The sequence below is a fragment of the Mizuhopecten yessoensis genome, unplaced genomic scaffold, assembly GCF_002113885.1.
Source record: "Mizuhopecten yessoensis strain PY_sf001 unplaced genomic scaffold, ASM211388v2 scaffold10447, whole genome shotgun sequence".
In the NCBI taxonomy this organism is placed as follows: domain Eukaryota; kingdom Metazoa; phylum Mollusca; class Bivalvia; order Pectinida; family Pectinidae; genus Mizuhopecten; species Mizuhopecten yessoensis.
In genome coordinates, this window is record NW_018408551.1 from 458,398 (window position 1) to 481,802 (window position 23,405).

Genomic DNA, 23,405 nt, shown 5'->3' on the forward strand with positions numbered 1-23,405 from the left:
GTTTATGCTTCTAACTGCATACAATTTTTTTTTCGATTTTTGTTTTAAAATCGACTATTCTTTTTTTACTTATCGATAGTCCAATAATCTGATCTAAAATAAAAAGAAAAATCCACCTCGTTTCCCGTAGCTATGCCTCAATATGGCGAAATATGAGACGGTAACTATCAAACGACAAGTGAGCGATACAGGCCCTATGAGTCTGTTGCATGGAAGAACTCTTTATGTTTGGAGGTAATTTTGTGAAAGTACTTCCGGCAAAATGAACACACAGTATGGGAAATCGCATTTCGGAAAAAATAAGAAAAAGAAGGAAGATTTCAGTGGCCATGCGGGAAAAGTGAAAAAGAAACAGTTATACAACTCAAAAGAAAAGAAATGGAAGACAATCGATAGAGAAATATCGTCTCTTCAGGAAAGATACAGCCAGGTAAACATGGTGTTGATTCCAGAACGTCGCCACCACGTGCTTTTATTTACATGTCAAATACTAACTAAAGAAGTAGTTATCACGTCGTATTTCAACAAATCTAGACACGGTTCTCTTCATATTAATTTATCCCTAAGACATCAGGGGAAAATTATGATAATTGGTGTGAAATGTTCAGATGCTAAGTTGAAGTTCTACTCGGAGATACATGTATATTGTGTTACATACGTCTCTGTTCTACTGTAAGATATGATGGTTATAACGATAACAAATAAATGGTCCCGTCGAATAAAACTGAATAACGTTCATATCTTTCAAAAAATCGCAGTTGCAATGAATATATCAACATATGTAGTTCCTTATTGCATTTATTGTTGACGTTGGTGATTATCTTATTGAAATCATCTCCTTAGATTTCCAACATTATGTTATAATTACAAGTCACTAGGATTGGTTATCACAATCTTTTCTATTGAGATATTAGCTTGATAAGTATATATATATATATATATCATTATATTATTATGATATCTTGATATTATATATCTTATATTTCATTGTATTTCATAATATATAGATTGACTCCTCATCTGTAGAGAAATTCACAGACATTCCACTGTCCAAAAGGACTTTACAGGGTAAGTGATCAGTAAATGAAGAGAAGGCAAATTTAAATCCAGGTATTGTCAGTGCTAAATGCCAGCTATTTTTAATAGTTTGAAGCAATGCAATTTATAGACAATTGTTCTAACACGTTTAAAGATATAGTATATATGCTATATATGTAATCATAAATAATATGTATGTAACAGGAGAGTGACACCTGGTCAGCTCTCGCTGTTGTCCTGGTTCTAGGGTTATATATTACGGGTAACGTATGCAGAAAAGACAAAATATTCTGTACTACATACTATTCACACAGGAATAAAATACATTTAATAGATCAATTACACACTGAAGGGAACTTACATTTGATTTTTGATTACAGTTGAATCAATTTGTTAAGATTAATGTCATCATATCTTATAGATATGGCAATTAGATGATCTGAAAGATATTAGCATTTCGATATATATTGCAAACTTTAAAATCGTAGGAAATTTAAGCTTGTTTAAATTGGCAAAAATGTTCCAAAAAAAGAATTTAAGGAATAAATAAATAGATGCAAATATTTTTCATATATTATTTACAAGACATTAGAAACTCTAGATATTTATACAGTTCATATATAAAAGCAATGAACAGTCTAAGAGAAAACATTCTAGAATATGTACATTGTATCTCTTAATCAATATTAAAAACTATATAACTTGCAGGTACATATATATCCATATCCATTATTTTAACCAAGACATGAAACTGTACTCTGAATTAGTAATTACATATGTTTTGATAACGTTGTAGTTTTTATTAACCATATTTAATTTCCTTATTGTAATTAAAATATCCATATCCATTATTTTAACCAAGACATGAAACTGTACTCTGAATTTGTAATTACATATGTTTTGATAACGTTGTAGTTTTTATTAACCATATTTAATTTCCTTATTGTAATTTGTTAGTATTCATAGGTAACATTTTGTAATTGTCTACGCTTAACAGGTCTTGAATTAGGAAAATATGAAACTCCAACTGAAATTCAGAAGGAAGCAATTGGTTTAGCGTTACAAGGAAATGACATTCTTGGTGCTGCAAAAACAGGATCAGGGAAAACTCTAGCTTTTCTTATACCGGTAAGTTCATTTTCTTATTCAATTTTCATAACTGTTCATTGGATGCACAATTGGAAAAAAATAATTGCTGTCAAATAAATTTCCAAAGTAAACAACATTGAAAAATGTCATCTCTTATAAGCTGATGCCATATTCATTTATTTCATGATAATATGTATGCTGTTACATGTTTATGTCATGTACTTGTAGCAAAACTTTACTTAACAACAAGCACTTCAAGTGAGTGAACTTATATAACCATACATGACATTTATGCTAATTTTATGTCCACAGGTTTTGGAATGTTTAAACAGACAAAAATGGAGTCCTCAGGATGGCCTGGGAGCATTGATAATCTCTCCTACCAGGGAACTTGCCTACCAAACCTTTGTGGTGATACGGAAAATTGGAAAATTTCATGACTTCTCTGCAGGTCTGGTGATCGGGGGCAAGGTTAGAAAACATAGCTGTTTTAAATGATATATAGTAACATTTAATATTGTTCATGATTGCTGGTAATTGACGCTTTGACAACACATATATACTACAACCTTTGATATTGTTTTTCATTGCTAGTAGAGAGAGTTGATTCGTTAAAACATTCTGTGTTGTTTTTTAGCTGCTGCAGGATGAGATTGGGCGTATGAATAGGACAAACATTGTGATCTGCACCCCAGGCAGATTGCTCCAACATATGGATGAGACTGCTAACTTCACAGCTGATTCCCTACAGATGCTTGGTAACTTAATCTTCACATCTAAAAATAATCTGGATATGCTCATACAATCTCTGATTTATGTATTAATTTAACAGTATAAACACTGTATTGATATTAAAGATTCAAATACTTGTTCAGCATTTGTGATGGTATTAAACTCAGTTGTTTACAAATATCCCTAAAAGGAGGAAATTAGTATGTCTGTCTATTTTGTGATGTATGGAAGAGCCAGGTTTTTGGACAAGATGATATGTTATATTATAAAAAATATATGATTATCATTTCTTTGACCTTTAGGTGACAAATATCAGTCAGAAATAATTCATAAATGTTAGTCCCTGATTTCTCTATTAGTACGACATAAACACTACAACAGTTTCTGACTGGAAAACATCCACATGCTAAACCTGTAGGTGCTATGGTTTGATAACAAAATTTTGCATTGGTAGATTAATTCAAAAGCTGTAGAACAGAAATGTACACATGATTAATAAGATAATGATATTCAATTCATGTATGAAAAAGTACTTGATAAGTTCAAGATAAAATGAAGCATGAAGTTTGATAGTTTGATGAATCAATGAAACCAATATAGCATGTCATTCTGTATCTATAAATATGAATAAGTTTTATATATACATATAGAGTCTGATTTTCAGATTATACCATAAAAGGGTCAGAATCTTATATTTTTTTAAAATGTCAAAATGATACAACAGTAAATTTATTTATTTTATAAGTAAATAATTTCCTATTGAAAATAGATAAAAGATTTACTAGTTATTTTTCCATTTCAAAATTAGCAGCTTTAATGTTCACATTTATTTCTGAAAGCCTGCCTTCAAAAAATGGATTTACGAAAAACACATTTTCCAACCAGGGATAACCGAGAACAATGATGTCACAACAACAACTACATTGTCGGACTTTACAAAGCATTAGGATGTGACATTTTATACAATCAGAGTTCCTTTTAAAGGTTGTGACAAGTATTTTAACAAATAGAAATCCTTCCACAGTCTTGCCGAAATGTGGATAACACGATATGTTTAACAAGCATTTTTGGATATGCATGTACAATGTTGAGGAGTGAGGAAATCTAGTGGATATTGGAGAAATGTTGTCATAATTCATACTTTTTTGAAAATTTGAATTTCATGAATTATGGTTCATTTGATTCCATGCAGTTTTGGATGAGGCAGACAGAATACTTGATTTGGGGTTTGCCCAGGCGATGAATGCTATTATAGAAAATCTGCCAATATCACGACAAACTCTCCTGTTCTCGGCCACACAGACAAGGTAGGTGTTCGTACAAGTAAACTGGGACTATACATGTATTGTGTACATATCGCAGTGTATTTTGAAAGATTGCCATTGAACCTTTACATCTGTTTTAACTCTTTATGAACAACACAGTAGGTTGTGGTTCCACACCTCATCATTTAAGTAACTCTTCAGAGCTATTTTATAATAGATCACTTTATGTATCATTACAAATATTTTCATATTTTTGTTAATTGCCCTCTGGTTTGTATATCTTTGTGTTTCTTTCCTGGATTAGTTCAGTACTTCCTTACTAGAAAGGCCAATCTAAGATCCTGATGGTGCAGTGATACCTATACTGCTCTTTGAATTTTTTCTTCTCCCCAACTTAACTATTAGGACAGCAGTAATATTTTTACCATAAAAGCTTGAAAGTGTTACAATGTGAATTACTTTCACTAATTTAATGCATTTTTATTGACACAACTAGGTTACTTTAACTATTTATAGGAGTTTGTCAAATAAATATTTACCTGGGAGTTTGTGCATTCATGCCACACATTTTCTGGTTTTGGTGGAGTCAGATGCCTTAATATTATTGTACTTATTTTGCTCCACAAAAAGGTCACCTTTGGATCATTTGAAGGATTTATAATCCATAATTTCTCCTTCTATCTTTCTCAGAATGGATTTTACTATCCTACATCAAATGTTTTTTTAGTTTGATACCTAGATCCATATCACCATGTTTGTATATTGTAGGTCAGTGAAAGACCTGGCAAGACTAAGTTTACAGAGCCCCATGTATGTGTCTGTCCATGAGAATGCTGAACACAGCACACCCACACAGCTAGAACAGGTAAACAATGGCTAAGGTTCTGCACCCCTTAAATATTAATGGTCCCCTATTAACTCATAAAAGGTATATACATGTACAATTAAATACACATGCATAAATTAATTAGAGTCTTGGAGGGTCTTTATGAAAGTTCAGACTTGTTTCCCTCCCATTTTGATGAAGATGTGTGTTTGATTATAAAATGAAAATACTGCTTTAACGATATAAACGTGTAGTAAATTTGAGTGATAATTATGTACCTACAACTTCACCTACCATTCCACCTGCAGGTGTTTCATTTACCAAAGATGTTTATCCTGTACTGTTTTACCATTCTGTTAACATTCTACCTGGAGCTTTACTTGACCATTCTACCTGGTACTTTACTTTACCATACTACTGATACTTTACTTTACTTTACCATTCTACCTGGTACTTTACTTAACCATTCTACTTAGTACTTTACTTTACCATTCTACCTGGTACTTTACTTTACAATTATACCTCATACTTTACTTTACCATTATACCCGGTACTTTACTTTACTATTCTATCTGGTACTTTACTTTACCATTATACCTTGTACTTTACTTTACCATTCTCTTACTATTCTACTTTGAATTTCACTATACCAAGACCTTTAGCTGGTATTTCACTGTCTACCTGGTACTTTACTTTACCATTATACCTGGTACTTTACTTTATCATTATACCTGGTACTTTACTTTACCATTATACCTCATGCTTTACTTTACCATTATACCTCATACTTTACTTTGCTATTCTATCTGGTACTTTACTTTACCATTATACCTTGTACTTTACTTTACCATTCTCTTACTATTCTACTTTGAATTTCACTTTACCAAGACCTTTAGCTGGAATTTCACTGTCTACCTGGTACTTTACTTTACCATTCTACTTAGTACTTTACTTTACCATTCTACTTGGTACTTTACTTTACCATTCTATCTGGTACTTTACGATTATACCTCATACTTTACTTTACCATTCTCTTACTATTCTACTTTGAATTTCACTATACCAAGACCTTTAGCTGGTATTTCACTGTCTACCTGGTACTTTACTTTACCATTCTACTTAGTACTTTACTTTACCATTCTACCTGGTACTTTACTTTACCATTCTACTTGGTACTTTACTTTACCATTATACCTCATACTTTACTTTACCATTCTACTTAGTACTTTACTTAACCATTCTATCTGGTACTTTACTTTACCGTTATACCTCATACTTTACTTTACCATTATACCTGGTACTTTACTTTACTATTCTATCTGGTACTTTACTTTACCATTATACCTTGTACTTTACTTTACCATTCTCTTACTATTCTACTTTGAATTTCACTTTACCAAGACCTTTAGCTGGTATTTCACTATCTACCTGGTACTTAACCTCACTTTACCAAATCTGTTTAATGCATCACTTTATCAAACCAACCTGGTATTTCAATTTACCATTCAACTGGGTACTTCACCAAAGGTACTTCATTTAAATAGGTAAACATATATGGTACTTTATTGTAAAAATGAGCATGAAAAAAACCTCGGGTATTATGAAGTGTAGCCATATTTGTAAACATAACATTTTATTTTTTATTATGAATATCAGTGTGTTAGTTGCACTTAGAGATTAATCGTCTTTCTTTATGTATTTCAGAGTTATATTGTGTGCGAGTTGCATGACAAAATCAACCTTTTATGGTCATTTATCAAGAACCATTTGAAATCTAAAACCCTAATCTTCTTATCAAGCTGTAAGCAGGTAAGTGGCTTCAGTCTAAATGTTTATATGTTTTAGGATTATATTTTATTTCTACTGATTGCATTTATAAACTGTAGATTTAAAGTGTTGTGTTCAACAAATTATTTACATATAATACATACTCATAATGTTGAACATGCAATTTGCAAAGTAATACCGTAATTTGAATATGAGTATTATTTTGCTGTAAAGAGAAGTAGGTTATAGGATTTTTTTCTGTATATTTTGAAGGAATAGGTATTCAGGAGATACCTGTATGATAGTAATTGAATCCTCCCCCCCTCCCCCAATTATCCAAATATGGTCACCAAGAGATATTGTTGAAATTGAAAAACAACATTGCTGTAAGACATGGTTACCTAGTACTGTATCTGTAATATTTTCAACCCAACCTCCTCCAAAAAACTTTTTCCAGTTGGCCTCTTTTTATTGCAATTATTTTATATTTAGCAATACATATTTTCTGTTGAATTCCCCCCTCCCCTCTCATGCATTCCAAGGTGGAAACAACAAAATTTAAACAACTTTCAATTTTAATTGGCAATAATGCTCTATTGAGAATACTACTATATGAACAGTGTAAATAATAGTTAAGTTTCATTCCGACAATTTAAACGTTTAAATATTAAATCAAGACTGATTGTTTTGTATTTTTAGGTGCGTTATATCCACAACTTTATCTGCCAACTCAGACCCGGTGTTTCTGTCCTTTGCCTCCATGGTGCCATGAACCAGTTGAAGAGGGTCGCTGCATATAATGAGTTCTGTCGCAAACAGAATGCTATACTCCTTGCTACTGACATAGCAGCCCGAGGACTAGGTATATATATATATGTACAGCATTAATTGTTTGTAGAAATTGTAAACAAATAACCCATTTTACTTGAAATAACTTTAATATTTGTTAAAATACAAAATGTATCAAGACATATTGTTTTAATAATTATTGCTTCCATAAAAATTACTATTTTTTTTCTGGGAACAAGAAATTTGCATTTGATATATTGAGTTGAACTGTCCCACATTATCGATATAACTTGTCAGAGTTACATATAATCTGATTCATATTAAGGATCATTCAGTTGATGTAATCTTTAACCTAGAATTTAAAAGAAATTTTATTTACTAAAATATGACTAAAATATTTACAATTCAAAACCAGATATTCCTGCAGTCAAGTGGGTGTTACAGCTGGACTGTCCTGAGGATGCCAACACCTATATACACAGGGTGGGGAGGACAGCAAGGTAGGGAAGACAACTGTATACACAGGGTGGGGAGGACAGCAAGGTAGGGGACACAACTGTATACAGTAGGGGAGACAACTGTATACACAGGGTGGGGAGGACAGCAAGGTAGGGGAGACAACTGGCCTTCTGTTTTCTGTCTCATCAATTTATATAGACATTACGAAATATTCTAATTTCTTAAACAGTTCATATTCCAGAATAGGCCTTAACTTAAGATTTTTGATATATAAACGATAATTCTCAAAACTGCAGGCTTTTCCAATTTGAATGAAAACCTTTTTGAATAAAACTTTTCTGGTTGTAAGATATTTTCATTTGTACAAAAAGTGATGTAGAGGAAACTTCAAAATGAAAACACAAAACAAACTAAAGCACTGTGCACATTGGATGAGGAAAAACATATATTTTTGTTAGAGAGTCACAGTCTTATATAATCAGTGTACTAAAAGTAAGTTTGATGACCATTGACTTGTAGATATGACACGGATGGGGAGTCGCTGCTCGTTCTGTTACCGTCTGAGGAAGAAGCCATGGTCCAGCAACTCAAGGAAAAGAAAATCCCAATTGAAAAAATAAAGTAAGTAGCTGCTAAAATGGCACAGAATTTTGGAATATTAAAAGTATTCTTATATTTGTAAAAATATATTTCATTTTCCGCTAAAACAGATGTGCCAACACCAAATATAAAAATAGAGGTGGTCACAAAATTGTAACATCAGATATCCTTACAGTAGCCGTTCCAGAGATAATTTTGAGTCCGAGAAACTATCACTAAAATCAAGAAATCATGACAGTTTTGATTTAAAGTAATAACAAAGCATTAAGACACTGAGACTTGATACAGTTATAGGTCATAAGAGAGATATTTAAATCAGTTGAGTTCAAAAGAACTAAAGTTAGTTTTACTATGATAATAAATTAGGGAAACTAAGTAAGTTTGGCGAGACTCCCCATTTAATGTTGTCTGGTCATCTCTTCTTTTGAGTTATAATAATTAACTGTGTAACAGAGTTAACCCAAAGAAGTTATGGAGCATACAGCCCAAGTTAGAGAGTATGTGTGCTGCTGATCATCACGTCAAGGAGTCGGCACAGAAGGTAGGTGGTACATGTGTTTACTATTCAAGTATTGTACAATTGTCCATTTGCAGCAGTATTTCTTTTCGAGACTTTTTAATGTAAAATGTGTCTGAAAATTCAAAATGACAGTAAGCTTTTACATTTATGTAATTTACCGTAAAAAATGTCAAAGCAACACATGTACATTCAACGCTGATTGAGTTTATATAATCTATTATAAACATAAAGAACACAACACATTACAAAATTGTAAATACAATAATTAGTCTTTAAAATATTGAAAAACTAAGATGCATTTTTTTATCACACATGAGAATATCATGGTTTTAGGTTTTGTGTTAAATCTGTATCTGTAGGCGTTCCTGAGCTATTTGCGGTCTGTCTTCATGATGAGTAACAAGAAAGTGTTCAATATCCATGCTATTGATACAGAAAAATATTCTGCGTAAGTTAAACTATTACATGTATCTTATTTCAGTTTTAAAGTAAAAAACTGGGAATGTCTTTTGTTGCACATCTTCGAGTATTAGATACTAATGAAAAAACTCTAGATGGTGTTTTAATTACTTAAGGAATATAACTGCACTGGAGCCATTAATACATTTTAATAGCAAGTTTCTAATCTTTTGGACATTTAACTTATTATCATTTCTGATGAATCTATTATGACTCCCTAATCTCTTCAACAATAGGTGCCTAGGCCTGGCCTTTCCCCCGAGGATCAGGTTCTTACAACGAGAAGAGAAACGGTTAGCTGAAAAAGCAGCAAATAAAACATCTGTGGTCAAGTCCAAAAACAAACCTGGAAAGTCTGGAGTTGTTGATTCCTTGGGAGATGAAGGGTTCTCAGATGTTGACTCTGGAAGTGATTCTGACATGGCTGTGGACAGTGATGAAATAGGTGTCAGCAGTGGCAGTGATGACTCTAGTGAAAGTGAAAGTGAAAGTAGACAATCTGAAAATAACCTTGAAAAAAAGAAAGTTGCTAAAAAGGCTTATTTGGAGAAAGATTCAGACACTGCTGATTTTGATGTGGAAGAGGAAGATGATTTCCTCACAGTGAAGAAAAAACATATGCCTTCTTTAGATGCAGATGACAAAAAAAAAGCCAAGGTACCAAGTAATTTGTGTCATTGTCAGTATGTTTCTTTCATTTTAGAAGACCAATTGGTTTGTTGACTTCTGAATGTAAAATTTTCATGGCATACCTGAAATAGTAAGGCAAGCTTTGAAAGCCTTTTGTTAAAAACAATCTAAACAAATTCAACTTTCTGGATTTGTCCCTATTTCATAAACAAACAACACTGGTCCAACAAATCTGATCAATGTAGGGACCTGCTGCCGCTAAAGTATTTTGATGTAATTTTGTTTAGAAGCAGTAATCCAAATATGATGTTTTCCCTTGTTGTAGCTATATAGGATAGACAATTGGTAAAGTTGTCAGTAGTAACTATATCTTAAAAATCTTGAATATTTTCCCCCCAGCAGTAACTGTATACACGCAATGAAGCATTTTTGTTTACTAGTGTACAATTGTATATCACTTCAGTAAAAGTACACTAGAGTTTTTACCATTTAAGTTGGTTTCCCAGTTTTAGAGGAGTAAAATATCAAGTCAATTTTCACAATTTTTACCACATTTAGCTTCAATAGAATGCTGTGTCATTCTAGGGAACCACACACAAATTCAATTCAACTCTTCTTTGAAAAAAAGGCTTCTGTAGCAAGGCTAATAAAAATGCATTTGTCAATTTTTCTCCTTTTCCTGGGACAGCTGTAACTGAGAACTGTTAAGAAATGTGAAAAAGTGTTTGCCATTTAGTTCATTATCTCAAAACTAATGATATTTCTTCAGTGTCGCAGAACATCCATTATTATTTTTGGTAAAGATTATATTGTATTGAATATTGCTTCCTAATGGAGAAATGATGAATCAATTATGTAGTTGATTTGACTAATAGCTAATCTTTGCTACCTTTGTGATCCACAGTCTTCTGAGCAGAGCTTTGAGATTCCCCAACGTCGGGGCAAGAAGGCTCCGACCAAGTATGCCATGGCTAAAATGATACAAAAGAAGAGCATCATGGTGAACCAGAAGGTCATATTTGATGATGAGGGAGAGGTAAGGACAAAACAAATATAGTAGAAGGTCAATATATTGTCTGTGTTAAAAGTTTAACAGAAAGTCTGATGTGATCTATAGTTTAATGTCTTTTGGTCCAAACCGTTAATTATATGGTTATTGCTCTCCAGGGGCCGCAGGGACAGGGTCATTGGGAATAGATTGGTTAAAATTTCAATAATCTTCTTCTTCACATAAAGAATACTAGAATCAAATATTCTTCATGGAGTTCCTAAAGTTCCTAAGATGTGAATTTCATTACTCCAGAGTCGCTCTCTCCACCTTAAGGAGGGTGGACATTTTACCTAAGTTTAGGGACTTAACACAAACAGGTGTACGATATATATATATGTGGTCAAGAAGCAGCAAACGCTGAAAACAGACAAAGGATCAGGTAAAAAAAGTAAAGTGTGTTTGTTTTCAATTTTAAATGTCCATGTGAGTCTGAAAACCTTGACCCCCTCAATCGGTGCTGGGTGCTGATCCAAATAGGGAAATTTTAAAAATCTTCAACTGATAATATACCCAGAAACCCCAGAATCAAATGCTTTTGCATGAGCAAAAGATCCAAAGGTGTTTTATTTTTTTAAGTTAACAATTTAAATACTCTTAAATAACCCATTGCGGGGCCCCCCCCCCCCCCATAGAGTGTATGAGCTCTGACCCTGATACCATGCTGACCTCTGATCTTTACAATGTAGACTGTGGTGGATGTGATGAAGCAGTCTAAGGTTGATGAGGAGCCAGACGATGATGAGGGTGGAATTGACATCAATGCTGCCAAGCAACGCATGGAGAAAGAGGACCAGTTTGACAAAAAACTGGACAGGGACCGTGTCCTTCAGATACACAGGGTAGGAATATAACTGACTGAACAGATATAGCTAACTAAAAAATGGACAAGGGAATGTGTTCTTCAGAAACACAGGGTAGGAATATAACTGACTTAACAGATATAGCTAACTAAAAACTGGACAAGGGACCGTGTTCTTCAGAAACACAGGGTAGGAATATAACTGACTTAACAGATATAGCTAACTAAAAAATGGACAAGGGACCGTGTCCTTCAGAAACACAGGGTAGGAATATAACTGACTTGACAGATATAGCTAACTAAAAACTGGACAAGGGACCGGGTCCTTCAGAAACACAGGGTAACAATGTTACTAACCTAACAGGTAAAGCTAACTAAAAACTGGACAGGGAACGTGTCCTTCAGAAACACAGGGTAGGAATATATCTGACTTAACAGATATAGCTAACTAAAAAATGGTCAAAGGAATGTGTCCTTCAGAAACACAGGGTAGGAATATATCTGACTTAACAGATATAGCTAACTAAAAACTGGACAGGGACCGTGTCCTTCAGATACACAGGGTAGGAATATAACTGACTTAACAGATATAGCTAAATAAAAAATGGACAAGGGACCGTGTCCTTCAGAAACACAGGGTAACAATGTTACTAACCTAACAGGTAAAGCTAACTAGAAATAGGACAAAAGATAAAAGTAACCTGTGGTTTTTGTCAGTATTCAAAGAAATGAAGTTAAACCTGATTAGTCCAAACTTTACCAACATGAATACTTGTCTTTGGAATGGACATATACTAAATTACATATAATCATATACTGGAAAATTTACCATGTGATTGTTTTCAGTGGAATTATGTCAGAAAGCTTGTAATGGACATATACTAAATTACAAGGGTTAAAACGCAAATTACATATAATTATATACTGGAAAATTTACCATGTGATTGTTTCCAGTGGAATTGTGTCAGAAAGCTTGTAATGGACTTATGACATTGAGTAGCCTGAAAAATTGTAATGTCATACATACTTCTGTATGTCTGTTTCCACTCAGTGTTAACAAGTAGATATTATCAACAACATAATTTAGTTTACTGAAAAGACATGGATTCTCATTCTTATTTGTAGGAGAAGCGACTAAAGCTGAAAGAAGAGATGAGAGCGAAGAAAAACAAGAAAAGATTCCAGGTGAGATATAGAACACATCCTATTGATTGGGATTGAACATGAAAACTGGTATATAAAGCATATTCTTAAGTACAGAAGACCGTATCATAATGATTTTCTCTGTTTATACATCTATGGCAAGTCTGTCTGTCCACACTTTCGTTTATGCAAGACAAATTGCCAAAAGAAAAGAACACAGGGGTATCGGTGGTTTACTGAATTTATATATATGTACATGTTTTGTAGAAACAGGTGGGAACATGAAAGAGGAAATGAAACAAAGAAAGAGCATGTTTATAATGAAATCACAGGAAAGATATAATAGAAATACTACAATTTGTTCAACCCAACAACAAGACCATGCAAATATAGACAATCACCTCATAGAATGTAGCATCTCTATAGGGAAATTGATACAGACTTGTGATATGGTCTTGACAACTGACTTAACTGACTCTACACACTGTTGATTAGTGAGTTGTTTTAAGCAGATGTAGAACACAGTACCAGTCATTTTTACTCTTTTGCTTGACAAAAAAATCCATTTTGGTATACATTTATTACATTTATAATAACAAGCTAAATAATCACATCCTGAATAAATTATTTGATGTATACCGGAACTCTTCCTTCTTCTGGCTTCTTTCATGTTGATGTTGACAAACTACATATTTCTGTTTGATGGTTATAATGTGTTTATGTTGACAGGATAATGATGAGGAGGAGGAGGAAGGAGAAGCAATCTTAGAGGTAGAGGAGGGTGGAGCTGATCCGTTAGACTTCCTTCCTGACCCTGACAAAGTGTATGGCTCTGGGGACGACAGTGGCGATGATGATGAGGAGGAGGAGCCGGACTTTGAGTATGTATCCTCCATATCCAGTTAACCATATGTATGTTGTGTCAGTATCACTGTTTTTCTCAATGGAACTATATATAACCCTACCAGTTTATGTTGAAATACATAGGCCAGTTGTAAACAGGATCATTATTATGACATCATAAGGATAAATTACATTGTAATTTGTATTTCCACCCTAGCTCCTACTGACAGTGATGGATTGTGAAGGTCTACAGAGCTTAATTGCAGTGTTTCATACCTGTAACATTAGATCTGTTCCTTTAATGACTTAACAACTTTTATAACTACTTGTATTGTTGATTAGGCAGTGTGTTTTATCATTTGTTAAAAATACATTTCCTTCTTTGAATATAAATACAAATTTATTTTGTGAACATATTTCAATATGTAAAAACGACATTTTCAGGCCAGTTGCAAAGAAACGGAGAGTGTCCAGTACTGATGATAGTGACAGTGATGAGTATTCTGGAGATGAAGATGTGGCTAGTGGGGATGACGATGATGATGAGGAGGACGAGGACGAGGACGAGGACGATGATGATGACACAATACAATCAGGATACACTTTACAAGATGATGAAGCACTGGCATTAAAGTTGCTTGGAAATTGAATTGTTGATTTTTATAAACTGAGTAATAAATATTTATGGCAGCAAAACATATTTTTTGTTGAATAAAAATGAATACCTTGAATACAAAAATATTGATATGATTAGTTCTCGCATGTAGGGTCTTGATCAATAGAAATATTGAATATTTGGTGTTAATTTTGTGTCTTTTGGGTAAAACCACAAAAACATTGCAAAAGTAACAAAACAAATGATGCATGTATAACCTACCTGCGCAAAAGGAAATGGGGTTATGTCTGATACCACATCGGTTGTTTGTCGGCCAGAATGTACCCTAGGGATTATAAGGAAAGTTAATGCATGCATCCTTTTGTGATATAGTTGTGCATGCTCAAGTTTTAATTAGATAAATAATGGCCATCTAATAAGTTATTGTATGAGAAGATTCTAACCGCTATTTCTGAGGACCTACTGGAAGGATCCTGATAAAAAAAACCTGTAATGCATGATTTCCTATGTGCCACAACTGTGCATGCTTTAATTTGTGATGAATCAGAAAACTAGGTGCTCGTCAAGGTCCCTGTTGGATTTTGCATGTAAAGTTTGTTGCTGTTGTTCTCAGGAACAACTAATGGGAGAATGCCAAATGATTCAGGTAGTCCCTTGCACAGGATCAGAGAATTTGTTACAGCTATATTTGGACCTAAACAGGTGTACAGAGTAATTTTACATGTTTTATGGATTAAGAACGACTTTCGGTAAAAACTAACAGCCAACAGTATGAAGTATTTTGCTGTCGCACAAATACACCCTTAAGAACATTTGAAATGCTATTACCCAAGCCAAGAGTTGTTCCTTGTTCCCATCACTTGTTCGGGTCCTAACCGCGTAACAGTAGTTTTTCTCGACTTGAAGTCCACTTCAGAATGCAAATAGCATCTTCATCCTGTATCCACATGATAAAAAGCTTTATTAAAATAAAAGAGGCATAAAAAGGATCCTAGATTTCTCGCCCTCCATGTCACCATAACCATTTCCAACTTGTTTTAAGGTCACACACATGGCCATGTCAGCGTGCCTTTATCGCACTATACATACATGCCCTCTGAGTTGAACTTTTATGAACTGCAATGTACCGACACATGATTTTTATAGTATTGAAGATAACTAATGAACGACTCGAAAGGCTAATTAAGATTCGAATCGCGCAACGATATTAAAGTAAACTTCAATGTTGAATCAACATGACGATTCAGGCACTAAGTTTGCCTGTTACTGTTACTTTGTGGTATAGTTCTTCATACCTTTAATGTTTAGGTAAACTGTTATCGGAGCCCTTATCTCACCTCAACAAACTATTTTTCTACAATGCATTCGAGGATTAAGACCTTACCGCTCTTCTCACTATCAATCCTTGTTTGGTTTGTTGAAATATCATGACCTTGTTATGGAAGCATGAAGTCTTTTGTAACCAATGCATAAAAAGAATAAAACATTCATTTTTTGTTTGTTTTCTCTTTATTTTCGTACGACAAACATACAATATGAAAAGTTGATGTAAACAAGGATACAATATCCTGTATCCATGGATTCCACAGCCTACACGTTAACCACGGGATAATGTTATAACCGTACAACTTGGGCACACCACCAGTGTCCCTGGTTACTGGTGTTCAAAATATTCCTAATGTCGGGAAGCATAGAGAGACGTATCGATACAAATCGAATTATCATATCTGTGTTATGTCTTTCCGATTTCATTTGGCAATGGCAACTGAGCTGGAGAATGGTCCACGTGTGAACATGTATTCATTGCACTTTTAATCTCTATTACTTAACAGCACTATATGTTCTCTTGGTAGATTTACATTAGGACATTTACAGCACATGGTACTAAAGAATATATGTCCCATACACAGAGCAAATCAAATAACACCTTAAGTAGAGACAACCGCCCTCCCCGCCGATGTAGATACGACTTATCTTTTGTTTTGTTCTCATCTGTCCGTCTTGTGAATTTTATTATGTAGCATTGATTCAACTGCGTGAAACCTTGGATGCACTTAACATATAACTAGTCTAGTGAACACAAGCTACAGCGTATATACACAGCACAACCACAAACGGGACATCGACACATTGTCATTTATATTGAAAATGATTGATAAGCGATTGACTACAACATTCACGCGTTATGAACGCACTTCCGTTTCTCAGAACATTGTATATGTCTGTCTGTAACAACGTCACTCACTTCTAGAGACCGTTTCCGGTGGGAGGAATCAGAAACGTCTGTGAAATTACTATCCGTGTCGGAGAAACTGTCACATATTTCTTCGCTAAATCGTGATTTGGATGACGGACTGTTCGACCGCGAATCTCTTTCCGCGAACTGATGTAATGTGAAGTGGTCCTGCTCAGTGTCATCTTGGGCGAGAATGTCCTCAAGGTGTTTAATATAGTCTATGGCCTTCCGTAACGTGTCCACTTTACTGATGCGTTTGTCTTTGCGTTCCAGTGGCAAGTGCTCTCTTAATCTTGTGTAGCCGTCGTTCACGCACCGTACGCGATCTCTTTCGCGCTCATTTCTTTTCCCGATACAACTTGGTTCACCCTGCTCCGCCAGGACAGAAGGCAGGGGAATTATACACAAGGGAGAAAATGGGTCTCGTTTTTGGATCACGCCCTTGAGGGAGGCTTCATACCTCAATCCGTCAAAGTGTAAGGCAGGGTTTTTTATTTCCCTTGCAGACGAAGGAAATATTGGAACACATGGTTGTTCGTCATAATCTCGCGGAATTCCGAGTTCTTCACAGGTCGGTGACGAGATCTTTATAGAAAACATGGCGTTGGTATTTGTTAAGCAATTGATGGTGATATCTGAAAAATATAGAACATGGATTGACATATTATTAAGAGAATCATATTTTATTAATGAAAAAACCCCATAAGTATCACAATAGATTCTCATAGTTTAAGATATTTTGAAAGTTTGGTGTTGTTTGATGAATACATGTGCGTTTCCTTTCTTTTAATATGCCACGACTTATACGTGTAACGAAGGTAAAAAAGGTGGGACCCTTGTATGAATGATTACATGTATACATATATGACAATAGGTAAGCTGGTACTTAGGAAGAATCTTCACGGTGTGGTTTGACGCTTTCACCTAGGTTTGACGCTTTCACCTAGGTTTGACGCTTTCGCACATTTTCACCTGATCATGATCCTTTTTTAGTAATGGCAGATTTCAGTTTTCGATTTTCCGAGTTTTCGTCTTTCAGTTTGATTTTAACATATTTTATTCGTTCAATCTCACAAATGGGATTAGGCACAAGTTATCACAACTTAGAAACGCCTTCTCCCAAAAATTACATTGTTCATTTTAACATATCTACAATATAATACACTTTCATCTGAATTGATTTAAAAATACTTCCGTTTTGCTCATCCGACAGGTTTTTGAGAACCACAAAGAATAATATTGTTTGTGACGTTACAGTACCGAGAAATGCTATCGATTAAAATTTCATGTTGTCTTCTATACAACATAGAATCCAAAAAATAATGCACTACATTTTCGCAGTCGTTTCCACATGCACGCGCTGGATCATTAATAATATTAACTCGGAACAAATCATATTTTAAACTACTACAAGCATGTCGCAACATTGTATGTAAAACATCTAACTTTATATTTCCATATAATAATAAATAGGCAATACATCAGGGTTACCGCGTTGAATTTTAGATTTAAAACGGTTGATGCATAGCTGCTCTCTGACATTGATTGGTAAATTATTCCATAATCTAACAGAAGACGGAATGAAAGATTCAAAAGAAATGGATAATCGAAAATTCGGAACAGTGTAATTTTCATTATTTCTAACGTTGTATATATTACGTTTAAATTTAGTGAGCCAGTCTTTGGACCATTTGTTAAGTTTCTGTAAGCCGCTATCTAAAGATCTTTGAATATCTACATAAGGTGATGAAGAATACATCAAAAAAGTATCATCAGCAAAGAAACGTGAACTACTATTCAAATTATCAACAATATATATTAAAAACAAAAGTGACCCCAACACACTTCCCTGTGGAACACCTGCATTTGTGGAGCCTGGATCAGAATACACATTTTTAACTAAACCTAGTTGCTGCCTTCCTGATATGTATTTTTTTTACAAATTTAATAGACTACCTCTAATACCATATGCTTCTAATTTAATGAATAAACCCCTATGCCATACACGTCAAATGATATATCGCAAAAAATAAGGCAGGTGTGGTTTTTTGTCTTCAAGAGAACAACAAATATTATGGTATATTTCTATTAATTGGTATACTGTAGAATGATGTGACATAAAACCAGATTGTTTTTCATAAAATAAGGAGTTATCAAGATTTTTTTATAAATATACTTAAACACTACTCTTTTGAAAACTTTACCGATACAAGATAATGGAGAAATTGGGCGATAATTGGACACCAAATGTCTGTCCTCTTTTTTAAATAAGGGTAGAACAATTCCCTTTTTCCAAATTTCAGGGAAAACATTTTGGTTTAATGACATATTAAAAAGAATTGCCAAGGGCTTACATACGGATCTTGCTGTAAATTTTAACATGTGATGGCTTATGCTATCGTGACCAGATGCTTTTCCTAATTGAGAATTTTCAAGATATCACAAACTGCATCAAATCTGACAACGAGAGAAGCAAAGTAAGAATTAGTTCTCTAGTTAAAAGTGGCTAATGGAATGTCCTTATCATTTATAGTAGAAATGGAGCAAAAAAATATATTCAATATATTAGACTTTTCGGCATCGCCAAGTTCAACATTTCCATTATGAGGATTTAATAGTGGTGGAATAACTTCCTTTGAACCTGACTGCTTGAATAGTTTACGAACAAGTCTCCAATAAAATTTAGGGTTACTGGTATCGGGTTTATCAATAATATCACCAACGTTATCATAAAATAATTCCCTCATATGCTTTTTCTTGTTGTTAACCTTTTTTCTTTGCTTTTTATATTGTGCTAGATTGGAAGTGGACTTAACACGTTTCAATTCTTTGTGATTCGGTCTCGTAGCCGCACACTTTCCTGAGCTCAGAATTCATCCAAAGTTTATCATGTGGTCTTATGGGACCATTTTTTGGGGACCATTTTGCAGCAAAAGATAAAAACTGCTCGGTAAATTTAACACTGGCAATATCAACAGAATCAAAAGTTTGAAAAAGTGCAGTCCAATCAAAATTATCTATCAAAAAGTTTAACTTATTAAATTCAGCATATTTGTATGACCAATCTTCACGAGTATAAGTACGAGATAAGTTTACTGGTACAGACACAATACTACACATGGGTCATGGTCGCTACTGACACGGTCTATCGTAATGACATGTGAATCATTACATTTAGAAATACAATTGGATGTCTTGTCATTCCACGTCTGGTTGGTTCATTAATAACATTTGTCAAATCTAGTTCCAACATAATTTGAAATAAAATATGATTATGCGATAAGGTTAACAAATCAACATTAAAATCTCCAACAATTATCACATAAGATGTAATTTCTAAAGCTTTCTCAACTGAATATTTTAAATTTTCCCCAAAATGAATAACATGAACTTTCAGTTATTTCTCTTTGTCACTTGGAACATTTAAGTGGACAAGTATCCATTGGTTTTTAATGTAATTCATTGTACACAATATATACAATGAGACGAAATGTCCTGTTTGAGCAAGTATACACAAAGAAAGCACTACTGTTATTAAAAAAAGAACGCCCCGAATAAAACTCAAATCGCAACAGTAAGTCCAAGCAATATATAGTTTAACATGGTCATTATTTCAATGATAATGATAAACATTTACTGCTACATATACACCACTTACAACTAATATCGTTTCTAAATTTATTCTGTGCCAAACAAGTCGTGACATTCTTTCCTTTATAAATATTTTGAAAATGTTGATAATGTTAAATGAATGCTACGTACTCGTGCCAAAAAGCCACAAGCCACAAGCACTTTTCCTGGCATTTATTCCTTTTCAGTGAAATTTTATTAAGTCAATTGTTGCGATATTGAAAAGAAAAAAAATAATAGTATAGTCTGATTTTTTCAACTTTTATAATATTTTGATAATTTGTCGTGAAGAGGGTTTTCGGATATTTTGAGTTCTTATCGTAAAATTTTCCTATGAATTTAAAACGTCACAACGTCAACAAATATAGTTCAATTGGAAAAAGTTTTGAAATATTTAGATTTTTTTTAATGAAAAGGTCTGAGAGTATCACGAGAGAAAACGTGAGAATATTCTCTTATATGATACAATTATGCGTTTCAATAGCATCATAATGACTTGTGAAAGTTAACGGAACATAATGGTAAAAGTGCATGAAATATAGAAGAAAACGCTTCTGACATTTTGTATTTGACACGGGACTTTATACCATGTATACTATTGTAATGAGTAATATCGACGTTGCATTACCAACAAGTAAGCCGAGGTTTCTGTACAATTCTGTTAACAAACATCCATAGTCAATACGCCTTCACTCAAAATCACTCTATTTAAATTTACTTCATAGTGCACACGATCGCTCGATATATCAAAGTATATAAAATGTATAAAAATAATGACACAAACAGGATGAGAGCCCACTAAATCGGAAATGTAGGTACTAGCGCTACAGTCTACATTTGTTCTTATATATTGCTAAGTTATATAACTAACAAGATTGTTCCGATAGTCGATTCCTGCACTGTAATTTGATATATCAATCATTGATGCTTATAGAATACACGCAGTTATACAAATAATTATTATTCATTTTATGTACAAAATGTGTCTATATGGCAGGAACATGGCTGATCTGTCCAACAATATACCAGACAATGTGCTTTCGCGATAAATTCAAAATATAGACATTATCTAATACAGCTGCATGTACCCTTCAATTTTACTGTTTTTGTAAATACAAAATACATCAACGTTTACATTTGAAAAATAAGGAACAGTGTACAGAATATATGGACCGTATGCTCACGATAAGACACCAACTTTTATAGTATATTGAAGTTTGATAAACAAATATAATTTAATTGAAATATATTTCTATTTCTTTCGTTTAGTGTGATTTGACGTTACAGTTTGTTGTCAGTTCGTAGATAAGTGAGGATAGTATATATTGCCCAAATTCGTTTAACATGGTCAGCACTTGTTTGTGTTCATTGAACTTTGATAACACCTTCAGCCTTATAAACATTTGTTAAACGTTCCCCCGTAATTTAAGAGAATTAGGGAGTGATTAACTATTTTTCAATGTGTAACATTGTTTCTCTTGAGCTCATTAAAATAAAACTTAATGAAATAATTTATTTTGTTTATTTAAAGCACGATAATGTAATGAGAAAAGACACATTACTTATTTGTAGTTAACGTTTACCTATTTAGGAATAAACTGATAAAAAGAAATTTACAAAGAAAATTTAAATGAAATGCATATATATTTATAGAAAATGAATCTGCCTTCCGATCCCATAAGAAAAATGAATGGGTATAGCTTATTTAGAATGAAATATACATTTCTAAAATACCAAATCTTTGATTCATATCTGTAATACTAACATGTGTATTTTCTTTTTCTGATAAAATCTTAATAAGATCTTTTTAAAAATCCGTTTTAAACGAACAAAATAGTGCCGCCATACCATACGTCTTGTCATACGTATAAATTGTAATTTAAATTATACGTACCCGAATTCAAATAAAAGGTTCCTCCATTTCCAACTTTTCACCTGAACAGTCTTCAAATGAATGGCATTTACGAGTTCTTTGATCTGTTTTCCTCTTGATATCAGCCCAATATTTTTTTCTGGTATATGAGGAAATTCTCGCCTCCGATCTGCTTATGCAAATAAGCTCCTCTCTCAGGCGCGTGTCTCGGGCTTTCAAGTGTCACAAGGGATTATCTCCCTTCACCAATCAGTAAAACTCCACAAAAAGCGGATTTTGTCACTTGAGCGTGGTAAATACCATTCTAAAACACATCACCACGAAACTTTCTTGTGGAGGGGGGCTCACGAGAAGGCTATACACATTATTATAGTGAGATAAACATCGCTCTTTGTGGCCTAAGGTCATTTTTAACACATAATTGTGTATGTTACACGACACATTTATCCACTCATATTTAACCTTTGAGGAAGAAACACAGATAAATTACAAGAAAAAACAAAGTCATAGTTGACTTAGTTTTGTTAATATTTTGTCCGGATTTAGACCTGAGTGTTATATACGACCCAGTGACGGCATTGTACCCGGATTACCCCGGGCTGTCAGGAATATATTCAGCTTAACGCTCTTCCAAATTTTAAATTTTGAGTGAAAATTTAAAAATAATACAAAATTGATTAAGTTTTCATTAACAAATTAGAATAAACTTCCAGTTCTTTTTAGATTGTAAAAATGAAAAATAAAAAGTTTTTAAAACTAATTAGTCCAAAAGCTTTTCTTCAAAACTTATTATACTTGAAAATATATATAATGCTTTGAGAAATTGTGTTTGTCTATGTCTATGCACAATGATTTGAATTTCTGTCAATTCAAGTTAACTTTCACCAGAAATGACAGACATTCAAACGGCTATATTCCAGCTCCAATGCTACTGTACGAGGAAGCTAACCATGCAATATGTATCAAACCACAATGTGTTTACGTTGTTGTAATTATAGTATACCTACAAAGACTGATCTTATCAAAGGTATATCAAAATG

At 33.5% G+C, this 23,405-nt stretch overlaps 2 protein-coding genes across 2 annotated transcripts; one reads left to right on the forward strand and one right to left on the reverse strand.

The window, feature by feature from the left end:
- The first annotated feature begins 254 nt into the window (after nucleotides 1-254).
- Nucleotides 255-16,109, forward strand: LOC110460649 (probable ATP-dependent RNA helicase DDX10). Its single transcript, XM_021513682.1, has 19 exons — nucleotides 255-430; nucleotides 1,008-1,068; nucleotides 2,036-2,166; nucleotides 2,440-2,598; nucleotides 2,765-2,885; nucleotides 4,052-4,166; nucleotides 4,893-4,989; nucleotides 6,655-6,759; nucleotides 7,417-7,579; nucleotides 7,922-8,006; nucleotides 8,485-8,586; nucleotides 9,019-9,106; nucleotides 9,445-9,533; nucleotides 9,781-10,201; nucleotides 11,079-11,210; nucleotides 11,912-12,064; nucleotides 13,150-13,209; nucleotides 13,897-14,048; nucleotides 14,455-16,109. The coding sequence occupies exons 1-19, from the start codon at nucleotides 263-265 to the stop codon at nucleotides 14,657-14,659; spliced, it is 2,607 nt and encodes an 868-aa protein (XP_021369357.1). The 5' UTR covers nucleotides 255-262; the 3' UTR covers nucleotides 14,660-16,109.
- A 19-nt stretch (nucleotides 16,110-16,128) lies between these two features.
- On the reverse strand, nucleotides 16,129-22,582 carry LOC110460650 (achaete-scute homolog 5-like). The gene is made up of 2 exons (XM_021513683.1): nucleotides 22,387-22,582; nucleotides 16,129-17,497 (listed from the first exon to the last, which is right to left on the reverse strand). The coding sequence occupies exon 2, from the start codon at nucleotides 17,460-17,462 to the stop codon at nucleotides 16,803-16,805; it is 660 nt and encodes a 219-aa protein (XP_021369358.1). The 5' UTR covers nucleotides 17,463-17,497; nucleotides 22,387-22,582; the 3' UTR covers nucleotides 16,129-16,802.
- Nucleotides 22,583-23,405: the final 823 nt, after the last annotated feature.